The 17,300-nt window shown below is 32.5% G+C and overlaps 2 protein-coding genes and 1 long non-coding RNA gene across 4 annotated transcripts in view; 1 reads left to right on the top strand and 2 right to left on the bottom strand.

The window, feature by feature from the left end:
- Nucleotides 1–383: 383 nt before the first annotated feature.
- Nucleotides 384–1,906, top strand: LOC124531788 (radial spoke head 1 homolog). The gene is made up of 5 exons (XM_047106315.1): nucleotides 384–431; nucleotides 596–746; nucleotides 888–1,084; nucleotides 1,183–1,462; nucleotides 1,563–1,906. The coding sequence occupies exons 1-5, from the start codon at nucleotides 384–386 to the stop codon at nucleotides 1,799–1,801; spliced, it is 915 nt and encodes a 304-aa protein (XP_046962271.1). The 3' UTR covers nucleotides 1,802–1,906.
- Nucleotides 1,907–1,931: 25 nt separating this feature from the next.
- Nucleotides 1,932–3,963, bottom strand: LOC124532063. Its single transcript, XR_006966620.1, has 2 exons — nucleotides 3,674–3,963; nucleotides 1,932–3,455 (listed from the first exon to the last, which is right to left on the bottom strand). It is a non-coding gene; the product is annotated as an uncharacterized LOC124532063 (long non-coding RNA).
- Nucleotides 3,964–5,939: 1,976 nt separating this feature from the next.
- Nucleotides 5,940–17,300, bottom strand: part of LOC124531735 (probable serine/threonine-protein kinase DDB_G0283337) — a 39,804-nt gene continuing 28,443 nt past the window's right edge. Inside the window, exon 3 of one of the 2 annotated variants that reach the window (XM_047106247.1) lies at nucleotides 5,940–7,075. In XM_047106247.1, coding sequence (XP_046962203.1) covers nucleotides 6,926–7,075 — 150 coding nt within the window. In that variant the 3' untranslated portion in view covers nucleotides 5,940–6,925. The remainder of the gene's footprint in view (nucleotides 7,076–17,300) is intronic. The other variant, XR_006966604.1, reaches the window with a different exon arrangement.

Here is a 17,300-nt window from a genome sequence, read left to right as displayed (position 1 = left end):
ACCTTCACGCAAGTGTCGACAGGAATAATTAACATACAACGTTGCAATTCAATCGAATAAATGGTACAGAAACTTATACTGACAAAGAAACGCTATTTTATATTTATATACCTATATATATATATCTAGATCGAATGTCTATTTTGTATTTCATTTTGTAAAATATCAAATATTATTATTCAAGATCATTGAATGACATTCATAATATTTACTACATTAATATTTAACAAAAGGAGGATTTATTTATAGTAAAAACTACATGATCGTAGTTCCTCCTATTCCTATACATATCTGTATTTAATATGAGATGAAGTTTTTAATCGAACACCAACAAGACATAATATTGTTTACAACTATTGAATAGTCAAAAGTTTTCGAATACAATGGCTGAAGAGAAAGGAGAAGGCCCTGAAGATGTGGATACTATTGGAGTGAATATTATTTATTTTATATAAAATATATGTATTTCCTATAAAAAATAATCACTAAACTAAAATTATACATACCAACTAAATATTTACTTTTTTATTTACAATACTTTTCGCCTATACAAAAATTAGAGGCAAACCCGTAAGATGTATGATTGTGCTTGAAGGTATACGTAGGTGGCCGCAACGTCGAAGGAGAACGGCATGGTGAAGGCTGGGCTGTGCTTCCAAATGGAGACTTTTATCAGGGCTGCTATTATCAAGGAATGCGAAATGCAAAAGGTTTATACGTGTTTAAGAACGGAGCTCGATATGAAGGTTTATCTACATGTTTAATTAATTATTATCAAAACCCTTAAATGTTTCCTTTTTAAATTGGTAATTTGTATTATTATTTATTTATGATAAAATACAAGTTATTGATTTTAAGAGTGATTAAGTTTTAAAGACCATTAATAGGAGAATGGCGTCATGCTATGAAGTATGGAGTAGGTCAGATGACATATCCAGATGGATCGCGCTATGAAGGTGACTGGAGACATGATTTAAAGCACGGGTTCGGAGCTTATTATTATCCAAACGGTGATATTTACGAAGGGGCTTGGTTTAAAGGCAAACGTCATGGCCTGGGAACATATTTCTATGCAGAAAATCAGGTAAAATCGTAAATTGACCCAAATTATTAAGAAAACATAATATAATTACATCATTTGATCAAACTTAAAATGTTTAGTGTTTGTTTTTTAAATTATAGATAAAGTTTATGGGTACGTGGGTAGAGGGCGTTATTGAAGGTCCGGGACAGATCATGTATCCCAGAGTCCGATTCCATGGTTCCTGGCACAAAGGAATGCCGAAAGGCCCAGGATGTTTTGTGTTTGATACAAATTGCATGCAACATGGTTTCTACTTGCTAATAAAAGATCCTGACGCTGAAGAATTTGGAGAAGGTGAAGAAGAAAAGGAAGAAAAAGTAGCAAAAAGTGACAGATTAGAAGAGGGCGAGGAAGAAATCGAGATAGACGAGACATTAGGTAATAGGCTAAAATAATATCTGTCATATATGTCTTATTTATATGAGCTCCAAAGTGACTTATACATTTTAATCTTACATATACTTAAAAAATATTCTAGGTAAAATATCAGTATGGCGTGCTCGCAACGTAACAGCGTATATGGCAGAATTCCTACCCCCTGAACCAGTCCCGCTTCCCGTGCACGACTCCATACCCTCTCTAGCTGCAGCAAGTATAGAGACAGATGTGTTACGTTTCGAGCCACCATCAATAGTAGGAGAGGAGGGTGGTGACGACAATGACTCTTGGCTTCTTCATCGCCAACAGTTTTTGGAAGAAGCTGAACAAAAAGAATAATTTTACTGCTTTGTTGAAACTGTAAACAAACCACCTTTATATTTTAAAATAAAACTTATAAAATACTTACCTATTTGAATTTGCACTAGATTAGTAACATTGCGTCAACCGAAAATGAATAAACAAAATGTGCCTGTTTATTTGACTTTAATATTAGATACTTAATTAAGGCGCTAACGAATAAACCTTATAGTGAGTAGGACAAGTAGCATATTTAAAAAAAAATCTAATTACCTAACATGAAACTTGATTTATTGTTCTCCATTTACTTTATTTGACTAAAAAAAATTATTAATACATTAAAGTGAAGTTGCTTCCTTTTAAAATTGGTTATTTAATCTTCAGTATATAAAATAACACCTTAAATATGAATTGCTTGTTAGCTATTAAGTTTGAATATCACAAAAATAATGATACTTTATAAAGGTCAAATTAAGTTATTCTGGAGATAACATTGCATTATCGATTGTTTTTGGTATACAAAATATCTATATATACAATTACACAAAAGAAGTAGAGTAGATAAACCTTAGCTTTACAAATTCAATGCATTTGTTTCTCTATATTATGAAATATAGGCAAGTTTTCATTAATTAATCTTTATTTATGATAACAATATTTGTGAATATATTACCAATACTTGTTGTTAGAGTTTTGTGCTAGCCTTTCTAAGAAGAGAACACCTTCTTATCATATATTCTACTGATAAAACAGCAACAATTGTGTTCCGATTTAAAGTGCGAGTCAACCATTGTCATTAACTACTTGCACAAGACACAAAACATCTTAGTTCCTAATCTATACAGACCAATTCACTCAAGAAAGCAGACTTTTCTATTATCAGAATGTATCAGTATTGTGACATTTGTGCTCACAACATGTGCTCAATAAAACTAGGGATGAAGATTGCAAAAAAAAATACAAATTAGATTATATTTATTAAATAACTACAATTATTCATCATGATTTGATACACACTAATCATTATAGTTATATTGTTTTTGTTTTGTGTACTTTATAAATTAAAAGCTTATTTGTTTTTAATTAATTTAATCTATTAAAAATATGTGTTAGGAATGATTGTTTTAACCACAATTATGAAATAAATTTACAATTATCTATTAAGTTTAATAAATAAAGGATTCATTGATAAATTCATAAACATGAAAAAAACAATCAGCAGAGCAAACATATATTTGAAAGAAATCTTCAGAATTGAAATTCATAAGTTTTGTTGACAATGTTCAGTGAGTCTTGTTGCTATAAATATACAATTAAACACTAAAGGCTACTAATAATATATTGACAATGTTTTGATTGATTTCAGAGAATTCTAGAATCAATATACTTTAACAGTGGAATAATATAATATTAACCTAGGTTACTATTTCTAATCTTACGTTTGAGGATTTTGTGGAGCATTATTATTTGACCCAGAGTTGTTGTTGTCAAATGTATTCTTATTTTTTAATAAATAAGCGGCTAAATAATTTATTGGATCTGGCGGACGTTCTTTTGCAAGGGCTGATAGGCCTTGCAGTAATATAGGAACAACAGTTTGGTCGAGGTACTGGCGTGTAGGCAGTGCATTGAGATCAATTCGAGACTTTCGATTGGCATTTGTTTCGTTTTCCTTTTCCATTGATATTATTTTCTGCAAAATAGTCAACATTTATTTCAGTTACAGATAAATAAAATAACTAATTGTTAGTAATAGCTATGTAATGGTTCAATAATGATGCGATGCTATGATGATGAGCTACGAAACGCAATACATGTCCTATGAGTCTGAAGGTGTATTAAATGTAAAAACTAATTTCAATCAGAGATTAAATAAATATATTTTTAAATTATTTCTTGATTGGTACTAACCTTAACTGACTCCGGTATTTTGGACGGCTGCTCTTCCTTACGGGATTGATTTCCTTGTAAAGAAGTTTCTGACATCGGTCGCAACTATTTATTAACATATAAAACTCTATAATTCTTAAAATATATTCTTTCGGCAATAAAGACTTGGATACGCTTTTATTAAAATTACATTCAGGTTTTAGATTCCGAGTTTAGACTTCAAATCAGAAAGTCAAAACAAAATAGAGCTTTGCTTTTACGATCCACAGACAACATAAATTACAGACTATATATAACATAATTTCATGAACTAAAATTACCCAACGAAATATCGAAACAACGAACGGAATTTAGGTTTGTATTTTTTTCTCATAGTTTATTAAAAAGTTACAGAATTAACGTCCGTTCAGAACATATGGTCAGAAAATCGCACACGAGGAAATATAATTTTTGTTTTTATTTTAACGACTCGGTAAATATTATATCAGAATGATTTAGAATTAGAAATAAAAATACGCATTATTTAAATAAATAACGAATTTGTACGACTCGATTTAAGTTGATCTATACATTAAAATTACTTTAGTCATCTGTTTCTGAAAGCTTTGAATTGTCTTTTATTCAGGCGCAAATAATTATATCCGACTCAAAAAAAGTTTTATTTGCATTTCTTTGATTAATTTTTCGACTGTCGATAAATTTGATTTTTTCATCTTTTTATACTATTATAAGCTTATAATATCGTCTTTATTGAGTCTTTAATGAGTATTTTTGAATATGGCGGGAATACAATAGAACAAATTAAAGAGAACTATGTTATTAGGTGCAGCCAATACAAAACTGTAGCAAATCTAATTTTTCTCTACTATAGGTCGCTAAAGCTGCGCTTGAACTTATTGCTGCAACTACCATTACTCGATACCATTATATAGTCGTATTAGATCATGTGTGAGGAAATAGAGAGAGCATTATTTTGCGGATTTGCATATACGCTTGCAATATGTTGTAATATGTCCGATGATGTCGGATGATCTCTCTTGAGAATTACCGCTATGATGGTTGAAATTTGTCAGGCCAGTGTTATCTCCAAACCATCAATATAAAGTAGGGCCGTAGCCACGGTTTCAAATTGGGTGTTTCGTGCTCCAAGAAAAAAAAGCAACAGGTTTATTTTAAGATAACCATAAATATATTAAAATTATACAAAATTTATACACATTTATTTAAAAGACAACCGACGACTTATTTTATGGTATAGACGAATTATATACATACAAACGAGCCACGAGGCTCACCTGATGGAAAGTGATTACCACCGCCCATGGACATCTGCGGGGCTTGCAGGTGAGTTACCGGCCTTTAAGGAAGGAGTACGCTCTTTTTTTAAGGTTCCGAAGTCGTATCTGTTCAAGGTAGAAAATGTCTTAAATATCGCGCTGTTGTGTATTTTCGGACATCAAGGTTGTACGGGTGAAACTTTGAATTTTGACGAGATGTCCGAAGGTGAAATTCAGCAGCCGGTATTTATCCGAACAATACCTCCGAACATTTTCCGTGAAATATTCGGTAGACGATGCAGAATGATCTAACATCTCTACGCAAAGCCAAAGGATCAAGCAGGTCGAAAAGGGCTTGATCGTCGATAATTCGAGCCGCTCTGCATTGGATACGCTCAAATGGAAGGAGGTGGTACTTAGGAGCATCCACACATGGGTGAGAGCAGTATTCCATGTGGGGCAGAATTTGCGCCTTGTATAGTTATAGGCGATGGGCCGGCGTGAAATACTGTCTTGGCTTGCTGAGCACACCGAGCTTTTTTGATGCCAATTTGGCTTTGCGTTCCAATAGACCGCGGAACTGACCAAGGCTCGAATATCCACGCCAAGTATCCCGATACTAGCTGTGGCGGCTATTGGTTATCTTCTGAAATCGCCGACGATCATTTCGCATCTTGTTTGTGATGAATTTTCAAGGAATTTCATGGCATGAATTGAACCAAATTCGGTATTCTAATAATAACAATTAAAAATATTATGTTATTATAGGTATTAGTCTTGCTATGTAATATAAAAAAAAATCTATGAGCGAAGAATGAAATATATAAATGTTATTGGCTACATAGATTGGTAGAAGTCTCAGTTTTAGTAGTTATGTAATCACATTAAAAATATAACTACATAGAATAAGATAAGAGGAAATTCAATTAGAATTGATTAATTTTTGGTCTGTAACCAAAAAGTCTAGAAAAAAGGTTGTCAAATAATTAATTTTAAGGTAAAGTCAAAACTAAATAATTAATCATATTTGTTTAATTAAAAATCAATACTTAACAAATTAATTAAAATTAACTATACAATCCACACACATTTTATACACAACACACGTCTAAATTTATATAAGACGATTAAAGATTATGAAGTTGCGGCACTATTTTATTCACTTTTTGTTTCTTAAAATATATAAATATCAGGTACCTATTACCGATAAACTTATTTCTGTCTACTTTGTTAACCTTATAAAGACCGTTCTTATAACATCAACTAATACTGATACATAAGAGATAAAAATAAATAATATAATTGCAGTATGTATTCAAATCCATAAACATATAATTAAATTGTATTAGACAACTATTATGAATTTTAGATAATATAATGAATATCTGATTCTGCTCTTATAATGGTAATTTAAAACAGAATAATACATATTGTATTGCATTGCATCGACAAAGGTAAGAAATAAATTAATTTTGGAAAAATACTAATAAAATGCTATTAAATAAATACAATATAGTTAAGTAAAATATATCGATTTTTAATATCAGTGTCAGTGTCTATTATTATTATTACCGATATACACACATACAATGTATTGTCTGCTTTTAAATCTTACAAAGCAATCAGGACTTTTAGATTAACTTGTCTTGAAATGATGCAACTTTTAATGTAGAGTGCATCGTTGCAAAAGTATAGGTGTATAAAAGAGAAATCGTCTTTTCGAGTTAAGTATATTAATGTATTTGCAGTTATATATTATATTGGGAATAAAAACGAATCGAATGTCTTTAATATTCGATTTACTCTCGAGTATTTGATTGGATGAACTATGTGCCAGTATATGTAAATTTAATCGTCACTATAAAACACGCTTTAAATATAATAGTTAAAAGTTCATGTTAAATTACCATGTTGGGTGTTTATTACTTTTTAAAATTACAGTCTATTGGTAGGGAGGGTTTAAATTAAATGTTTCTTAAGTTGTTAATAGATATATTTATGTTCTGAGATAGTGCGGCGGCGGCGGGGGCGGAGGAGCCGGGCGGAGCCGCGGGCCGCGCTCGAGCTGACGTCGCCAAGATGCCATCGCTTCGCTGAGGGACCACAGCTCCGACAGGAGCGAGAGATCTAACTGACGAAGGCTGGCCTGTAATATAAAGAAAGACACATTATTGGTATGGTGCCAAACAAGAAAAAGATGTGTTTATAGTAATTTTTATTTTCTTTTAATAGACAGATAGGTATATAGGCGATCTGATACAGGGTAGTATGTCCACCGCATAAGGATATGGTTCCAGGGTCTGATGTAGGTTCATATTTCTATATGAACCTACATCCACCATACATGCAACCTTGACTAAGATGTTATGTCCCTTGTGTCTGTAATTATACTGGCTTTCTCACCATGTATACTGGAACATAACAATAATAAATATCGCTGTTTGGTAGTAAGATATCTGACGAGTTAGTGACGTAGTCTTATCCACCAAAGTTTTATGATCTTAAGAGTATTGTTTAATTTAACAAGAAATATCAGCAATATGCGATGTAAATAAAATTCAAATGTAAAATTACAGCTTATAGATGCCCCGCAGCTGGGGCCTTTTATTTGTTTGAGGATAAGTTTATTAACATATTTCATCATGCTATTTCATACATAAGTGGTAGATTTTCATCTACTTACAAATTGCCAATTTTTAAAGTTCAATCTTCATCATTCGTTTGACGAATGCCCTTGGTCGAGGTGCAATCAATCTGTTCTATGTATTGTCTGTTTAGGGAGAAATGGCGTCTTAAATTATTGCGAAATTGTTTGAATGGCACCCTGATTGATAACTGTACAAAGTCCCGGTACTTAATAGCGAGTAATTCAAGACAATATGACCGCATTGTTATTGAGAACTGAGCCGGTAGCTATTAGCAGTGAAATTTATCTTGAGCTTAATATACCTGGTATTCATGATAAGCAGATTTCTTTTAATCAAATTATAAATAACTCTATGAACATGAGTAAGCCAATAATTTTTTACTTTGTGTATACGGATTTATAATTATAATAGATTATTAATAAAATGTCGTAAATGACAGTTTATATAAATTTCATGATTTACATATATTTTGACAAGGAAAGGTACCGCATGTCAAATTATATTGCAGATTATTAGACCTTCTGCGTGAAACAAGTCGAAAAGTAGAAATAACAAGGCTGCGTGTCTTTCGAGGAAAATTTTCAGTGTAGTTAATTATTAACGTATTTATGTAATTCCATATATAAATATTGTACTGTGATTTTCTTATTTTGTTTAAGAAATTTATTAGAATGTATAGAACTACTTGGTTGGAGCGACCTTCCGCCGCGTTGTCTTCGATTGCGTTAGTCAAGAATGCAGAAAGATCACGACTTTTATGTAGGACAGGAGTGTCAATAAATAACATTATACCAGATTTATCCGTATTTTACGTTAACAAGCCTCCCATTCGTCTTTAAGCCACATGATTCTTCTCCGTTGAATCATTTCAGGTACATTTAAATTAACTAAAGTACTCGTATAAAAATGTAAGCGCTCGCTAAAGTCGACATAGATTACTTCAGTTTTTTTTTATAAGTGCCTTTACAACGTAAACGTCAACATAAACTGTCATTACATTTCCAAATAGACAGTTTCTTAACTTGTACAAGGTCTGTGAAAACTAATTATAGTTTGACATGCATACACTATAAAAGAATATTTAATTTATTCAGTTACTTTAAAACGTGGTAGTGCTAGTTAATTATTGGTTCGCTTATACTACACAGGTATCAATTTTGTACTTCAAGGAAACTTAAGAGGTAGGTAATATGAAAGGGCTGCGAGCAAAGTGAAGTGCAAGACTTTAGCTAGGAGAGTACTCGACTAGTTAATAAAAGGAAAACTGCTAGGGAAGAGAAACATGCTGCGACGATACACATTAAGTGGCATCAGAGCAAGCGGGCGATTTATATCTACATATTTTGTTTACATGAAGTAGTCACTTAAGTTCGAAATTTAAGTTTATTACATTAATTGAACGTTTATTCATTAGAAAACACCAAAGAGTTCGACGTATGTTAGTATAGTTTTTATAATATAATTGCTGACCCATAAAAGTAACCTGATACACCACATAGTCCTGATCGCAAACCATACATAGAAAGGGTTATCAAGACGATAGTATATGTTATAAATTTAAAAATATTTATCAACAAAGCCGTGTGACTACTTGAAATTCCGTTTAGTAGATATATTTATACACAGGAGATAAACAGTGGCGTAGCCAGGTTAGGAAGGGCCCCGATGCATAGAAAAATAATCAGACCCTCACCTTCTCTTTCCCATCCCTCTTAAGAAACCTAGTGCGCAGGGTTCTGTTTTTCTAGCTTCAGAAGGTTAAGGTTTTGTTTAGAGGGCCCCCTGAACTCCGGGGCCCTGGTGCACTGCACCACCTGGCCCTACGATAGCTACGCCACTTACGTTTATCTCAGATAAACCATTAAAATGAAAAATTGTTGGTGTTTCGATCCGATAAAAGACATTGTCTCTGTATATTAAAAATAACCAATACAGATCCAGCACATATGTTTGTTCTTCTTGTGTTAGATCAGCTCTATTATGTCTCTCATCATTAAATTGACCAATAGTCTTCCATGAACACGTTATTCTGGTATTAGGTTCCAAGAAAATACCAAAAAATAAAAACAAATATCAGCACGGGCAAAAACTCAGCAGATTTTTTAGGTGTCACATTTTACAACTATTTATTTCACGTGCAATAACAATAAATATATCAACAGAGAATAGATCTTAACATAAAACATTCCATGCGTAGTCTCGGCCTCTTTAGAGATTTATTAACTCTATATATTTCTCACAGATAGAAGCACCAACATGAAACTTATATCAAGGTTCACTTTGCAGAAACCTGTTTTATCAAAACCAATAAACCGTTACGCCCACATACGTTAATAGGTAATGTTAGAGTTTATGTGGTGCTTAAATAAATTTGTCCTACTTAACGACTAGGTTAGGTTCATAAAAGATACTATAACGGAACCAATTCATCATATGATGGCAATGATAATTGCTATTCATATCAATATTTATTACTATTAATCTGATTCGTGTTCGATACTGAAAGTTTAATCGAAAAGAAAAGTAGTAATTTGGAATGCAATCAAACACGTGTAAGTATTGCATTTTTACTAATAAAATACAAACAAAGAAATATAAAATTTAAGACGTAATTCTTAACACATTTTAAAAATGGAAACATTATTTTTCTGTAGTCGACTGTACGGATTCCTCTTGAATAATTAAAAATGATATAATTAGCATCACCTCGATAGACTCGAGATAAAATCGGTTCTCGTATTGTGTATTGTAAGAGGGAAAGTGCGTATTGACATCTTCCACGCTCCGGTAGAAATGGAAATGCGATCATACCAACATGATAGCACGTAATGGACATTAGTCGAATAGTATTTCAACTTCGCTACGCACGATATCCATGCTGCTCCCAAATTATACGAACCATAATGATATCCATATTGGTATTTTAATATCGCAAGATGGCGCGTCGAGTGACAGCTTAATGCGTTTTCACGCGAGACGCGAAAATATTTATATTAAAAGTTAATCCAAGCGTCAAGACGGTGAACGAGGTTACGTGTGCGTCGACATATCAAATTATATTTACTTAATTACGACTCAATTTAATTAATTCACATTTCATAATTCGAATGCAAATCTGAATTACGCGTTAAAAGACAGATATATGTACATAACCACGTCATTTCAAGTAATGATCGTGTGTAGTAGTCAATAGTTAGTGTGAAAATATATATTATAAATATTATAAGTACTAGTTTTTTAGATAAAAAAAACCATACAAAATTACATCAAGTTCGGTTTTTATGGTTTGATCATAAAGCGTAGAGGAATAGATAGTCTGTTACTTATAATATTAGTATCGATTAAATATAACATTTTATGACATAATCGATATCTAATATTTGTCGATGGAAGCGCTGAGTACATCGTAAAACGCAAAATAAAATTGTATTTATATTGAGTCTCGTCATCATCCATTAATATTTATATTTACATACATAGAATAATATGTTAACTTGGTTAGCAGGTCACGCGGTTGTCAGAATGATTAAGTTTTCTAATGGGCCGCAAGTGAGTATATTACGAGTTACGAATCGATTTTCATAATATTACGAAACAGAAAATTGCCAACAACATGGAAAACTATGCAATACTTTAAAGGTGGTTTCAAATATGGAGATGAAACGGCTTCTGCAAGCGGTTAACTTGTATTTGATATTATCTTGTGTTAAACGGTAAAGGAAAATTTCGTGCGAAACTCGTTGCGTGTTGAAACAAATTTGAACCACGCCATTTTCTTTTTTTTTTTTTATAATAAAGAAAGACCAACAGCAAATTTGTCCGCGAATCTATAAATCTACAATAATGCTCCAGTACTAAATTAACCTATGGTTCCATTATGGATTTGTAAAAATTGCGTTTTGAATGTCGGCGAATGTGTATACAGAATCTTAGAAGTATAATCAAAGTGGATATATGTATTGTACATAGTTAGTTGCATAACAGGAACAGCCTGTAAAGTTCCTAATGGCTGGCCTAAGACCTCCTCTTCCTTTGAGCAGCAGGTTCTTTTAGTGGATTGAAATGTGGGAAAATTTCGATGCAATTAGACACATGTAGGTTTCCTCACACTGTTTTCCTTCACTAGTGAGCTCGATATTAATTATAAACACAAATAATAATAATAAGCACATGAAATTTCAGTGCAGTGCAGGTGCTTGCCTGGGTTTGAACCTGCAACCATCGCTTACGATGTACGTGTTCTATTCACTGGGCCATTTCGGCTTGGTAGTTGCATAATACATTATAAAAAAAGACATTTATAATTGTTGTAATCTATTACATAGCAAGCTATTATTAAATGCTCGGAATATGTAAATCTAAGATTTGTTGATATACTTCTGCCCTTGGAGTGGGCTATATGAGTTACAAGCTTTAGGTATAATTAACACACAATAGACGTTATATGCAAATGATTCTTACTTTCTGCAATTCATAAGACTTAGTAATTCAGATAAGTATTTTTTAATTAAATAATTAATTATGAGCCGTGATGGCTCGGGTAGGCACTACTCATGTGCATTGTCATGTGCTTAATTGGTTTTTCTAATTTACTTCGTATTTAGTGATGATAAGTTACACTTGCATATGTCGGATGGAAATCTATCAGCGTGATGGAATAAGATTCAACCTTTCTCAAAATAAGAGCCTAGTCCGGCTGTGGGATATGTACAGTCTGTTACTACACTTTTTTAAATTGACGTTATATCAATGAAATATCGAAACAACCGTTGTTCAACCTACGAATTTGGAAATACATTTTAAAGACAGTTTCAAATGTCTTTGTGTATGTTTAGTCAAAGAAACATAGGTTGAGTTTATTTATATAACGTGCAACAAATATAGTCTATTCCTACAAATAGTATATAGTATATTTCATTACAAAACTTAAAGCAATTACAAAATTATATCCCACTAACAATTGCATATGAACCGATAAGATTATAGCGCACTTTAATGAACGATAACGAATACAAATATTTTTCTTATAAAGCCGATAAATGGTGTGAAATATCTATTGTTAAATAGCAATTTCGATGAGCATTGATCTAGAAACAAATATATCAATTAATAAGAATGATTGAAACTATAACTGTATATTTCTCATTACAGATATACATTACTAAATAAAGTGCCGAGTAATATAATATTATTTATGATAATATTTTAATAAGTAAATTGGTAGAGGACAAATTATCTACTAAAGAATAGACAGATGGTAATCATAGGTATATGAATCTGCCATTTGCTATAAAATCACACTAATTGATCATTTGTTTGATAAACATTTGAAAGAAGACAAATGCAGGTTTCATCACACAGATAAGATATAAACCGTATCTTAATAGCTTGTTCTCAAAGGGAGAGTAAGCCTTTGCTCAGCAGTAGGACACATAGTGGCTGTTACTTTATATTACATTAGCGCAGTTCGATTGTTTCGATACTAACACGAGTTTAAGGTAAAAGTTATTCAAAATCATATAATTATTAGCAATGACACTTTGGAGCCATATTTGACATTCCCACATCCATTTTATATTTTACATTTATGAATACAACTCTATTGGATGTGTACATAGTTCTAGACAGTTAAAGAAAAATATATAAAAGTAGAACAACCCTACAGACGACTTGCTTGTATAAATACAAATTTTCTATGATAAACTTACTTTCGTATATATAGTATCGATTAAAAATCGGGTTTTAAAATGCGACCAGTCGAAGAGCCGACAGTTAACTATGCCGAAAGGTTGGACAATGTACAAAATTATTCAGAGCGCTTTTATGAGCCGAACATAATAATATAAATCTAGCTGACTTCACCCGGATGATATAAGAATTTTATTTGCATCCCGATAACAGTGAAACATAACAGATTCAATTTAAACATCTACATCAAAACCATCAAAATCGTTCCAACTGTTTCAGACTTCACTTACATACATACGTACATAAAACGTATGTAACATATAGTGATGTTACACTACGAAAGTTTAAAGATGTACAATTCCTACATTACCATGGAAGATACAATTTTATACCACGAAACAAATGACACGGTTTTTCTACGAAATAAATTAAAACGTAGTTTTACGATGACTAGTTCTAATAACTTATCCAATTAAATAATTACGAATATTTCATTAAAAACACATAAAGTTTCCCCTCTTTATTAACTCAATTATGATTATTAAGACGAGATTTCTAAGGGGCGGCTTGATTAAATTAACCATTGACGGCCCATTAGGTTTGCTGGACAAACTAAATGAAATAGTTTCAAATAAAAAAAAAAATGCTAACAAAATCATTAATTAACAAATAGTGTTATTGATATATTATTATTTAGTAATATATTCATTTAATGATTAGAGTTGAAAAATGACAATTGAATAACAACAAACAACAACAACAACAGCCTGTAAATTCCCACTGCTGGGCTAAAGGCCTCCTCTCCGTTTGAGGAGAAGGTTTGGAACATATTCCATAAACATATTCATAACGTAGACGGCAGGCTGACTAAACGAAAATTACGAGAGTCTTAAAAACTATAAGAAGGCATTTGTTGGGTATCGAGTTCTCTTATTATAAAACAATGGATCGAAACATCCGTTAGAAAGAAAACCTAATAGTTCCACATTTGTAAGCGGACGGTTACACCAAACTGTTTTGAGTTGTTGTTATTGTAGCTAGTTCAAAGGAAACCCTTATTACAACGCACCACGTCCGCCCTATTGTGTACGAATCAGTCTATAGTTGGAACAAAAACTATTTCAAGCTCAACTGTTAACAATAAAATTGTCGAAATCACAAACAAATAGCTTTCGAATAAATAAGTAATCTTTAATTGATGTCTAATTATTTACTGTGTATACTTACTAGGGATTTTGATATCGAATAAGTAGGACATAATGTACCGTCATGAATATTATACCATAAAATATGTTCTTTCACCGCGGAAGACAATAAGTAGGTTGGGTTAGCCACATATCTTGTGTTTCGATATGACGAAATTCTAGATATCATAACCGTCACAATATTGCAGTTACTAGACGGAGGTATATTCTGATTTTTTGATTTATATACATCTGTTTACAACAATGGTATAGTAACTTGATCCTAAGGCATCATAGTAGTCACCGGCGCCGGCGCCTCCAGGAGGCCCTTGCACCCACGTGTTCTAGCTAATTTGAATTCAATACCTCGCCTCTACGATACGAGTTATGATATTATTTATTACTTACACGACTCGGAAGAAAGTACCCATTATGATTTGGTCGGTAACTTCCTGGGACAAATATTCGTCGATACAAAGATTTTTTAATACAAAAATATAACTCATATGATTATCGAAACACAGCTTTTTTTAGGTTTAAAAAAAGGTCGCGGATGTATATCGAACATACACATGAATTTTGACCATACAAGATTATTTCACAATGATGATGACACGATGAAATAAGGTTACATTATAATAGAGGAAGTAGCACCAAGATGCTTAGAAATTACAAGCATTAGAAACAGTTATACACGAAGGCGTTAGAAAAACGTATCGGTCTCGTGGGACCAGTCCACCCACGGTCGCGATCCAGTCCACTTATTTTAGCCAAGTTTGTAAACTTACTCAACCGTGATTACTTTTTATTCAATCGAATGTATGCTTTATCAGGTATTACGAAACTTGAGAGTAAATCGGGCAAAACTCGAGCAGGTTTCAAAGTAATCGTACTTTTAATTCGTGCTAAACTATAATGTTGCTGAAAAGTAGATAAAGATGTTTGAAATATAATGAAAATACAGATGTAATTAGTGGGATTACGTGAAGAATAAATGATCGTTGAAGTTGTTATGTACACATAACTAATTATTTTATGTAAATACTTTAAATTGAGTTTTACGTTGTAGTCTTTATAACTTCCACTACGAAGGGTAAGTGTGCCAATGTAATCACAAGTACAAGAGACTTAATAACTTTAGTCCTAAAAAAACCGCTGAAAATTTCTTATACAGTGCATGTCTACTAATAACCAAAGTCAGGTGAAATCTAATGTCATTGTGAAAACTGTTAAAAGTTATGTTTATTTGTTGGCTCAATAGACTGAATGGATTCTTATTAATATTGATTTATGACATATTTTAAGATTTTATTTTTAAAAAAATCACCATTTCAAGAAAAAATAATTTTTGAGGCATTATGAGAGTCTTTTATTTACAAAGTTTAATATAAGTATTAGGTTTTATGTGTCGGTTAAACAGTAAGGTTTATTTAATGAAATTAAATAACGCCCTTATTTAAGTTTTTTTTTTTTTTCTGTTTTTGACTAAGTATAGATTTTTTTGTCTCTTATTTTTGCTCAGAGATATTGTTTGCTCTTATTTAGTCAATATTTGCAAACTATGCATTCGAATCTGTTATATTCGTTCTACTGCTGCTGTTGTACGTTCTATCTCGCATAACGGTCCCAACGAACGGAAATTGCAGTTTCTCATCAATGGCCATAAGCGGATAGGTAATCTTTTTGCCTTGCAAAGATCGAACCTCTAAGGACGTACAAGTATGCTCTACTTAGCGAGCCGACATTACACGTTCGGAAACACGCGCAACCCGTATCTACGAACATATGATCCGGTTTGTAAACCACGTTCGCCCGGTCAGATCTTTAGCAGCTGTTATGCTCCGTATGAAACAAAATCGTTAATAGGACAAAACATTATACAAGTGTGTTCCATCACAACACACCAACGAAAGTTACTTAAAATGAACTAGAAAGATGTACCAGAGGCGGCCTCGTCGCTAAGACAATATTAGTGACTAATGTATTATTTAATATATGTTTTAGTATACTGAGCGTTCGAGTAATCTGCAGGCCGAGGTATTGTCGATAATTATAATATAATTCTAAACAAGTAAGCACATAGCACACGCCGATAAGTAATAACGATTATAATTGCTTCGTGTCTACGCATTAACTTACCCCACGCCCAGAGCAGGTAGTGCGCGTGCCGACTCAATTATCAAGACGTCCGCAGCTGCACACTTAACATTTTATAATTGTTAACATCTGCCTATCCTGACAATGTTTTGAGACTTATAAAAACATCACGTGTGATAAGTGCGACCGTTGGAAATATCTTGGTTTTATCGATGGACTTATTATAAGATGTTCAATGATTAAATAGTCATAACTTATAACTTATATTCTGCTTCGTTTGTTAAAATCTGTTGGCTAACGTTATAAAGGAGCATCGTCTAATACTAGTTGCCCGACCAGTTGTGCACCTATCTTTACAGTCTCGTGAAGGTCGTCGCAGGCATTCGCAAGGCGAGGTCCTGACGTCATAGTTTGAATTAAATGATCAAAGCTGCCCGTTTGATCTTCGTAAGGTGCATTTTTATTGATCCATTTTAGTTTGAATTTCATTGGTCAATTTCTGCTTTATCATTATTAGCTATTACTTATCACAAGGAAGATTGACGTAGTTACATTGACAGGCAGTGGTTTGTACTTTACCAATTTTCAATTATCATATTATGGAAATAAAAACTTGTTTGAGTGCAAAGTTACCATATCATGCCAACGTATGACTAATGATGCCAATTATAAATCGTGCCTCCACATCATATCAGTTTATCCAATGAGACGTGTGGAGACGTGACGTCAGAGGGATTCGCAAATAGAAATGGAC

This window comes from Vanessa cardui, chromosome 8 (assembly GCF_905220365.1).
Source record: "Vanessa cardui chromosome 8, ilVanCard2.1, whole genome shotgun sequence".
NCBI classification, from domain to species: domain Eukaryota; kingdom Metazoa; phylum Arthropoda; class Insecta; order Lepidoptera; family Nymphalidae; genus Vanessa; species Vanessa cardui.
The sequence above is the reverse complement of the archived record's forward strand: the minus strand, read 5'-3'. Positions and strand labels throughout refer to the sequence as shown.

Bases quoted from the DNA above. Each gene is read 5' to 3' on its own strand.
- LOC124531788 (XM_047106315.1), top strand. From the start codon at position 384: ATGGCTGAAGAGAAAGGAGAAGGCCCTGAAGATGTGGATACTATTGGA. The intron at 432-595 runs GTGAATATTATT...TTGTGCTTGAAG, and splicing joins AAGATGTGGATACTATTGGA to GTATACGTAGGTGGCCGCAA. The intron at 747-887 runs GTTTATCTACAT...GACCATTAATAG, and splicing joins GAACGGAGCTCGATATGAAG to GAGAATGGCGTCATGCTATG.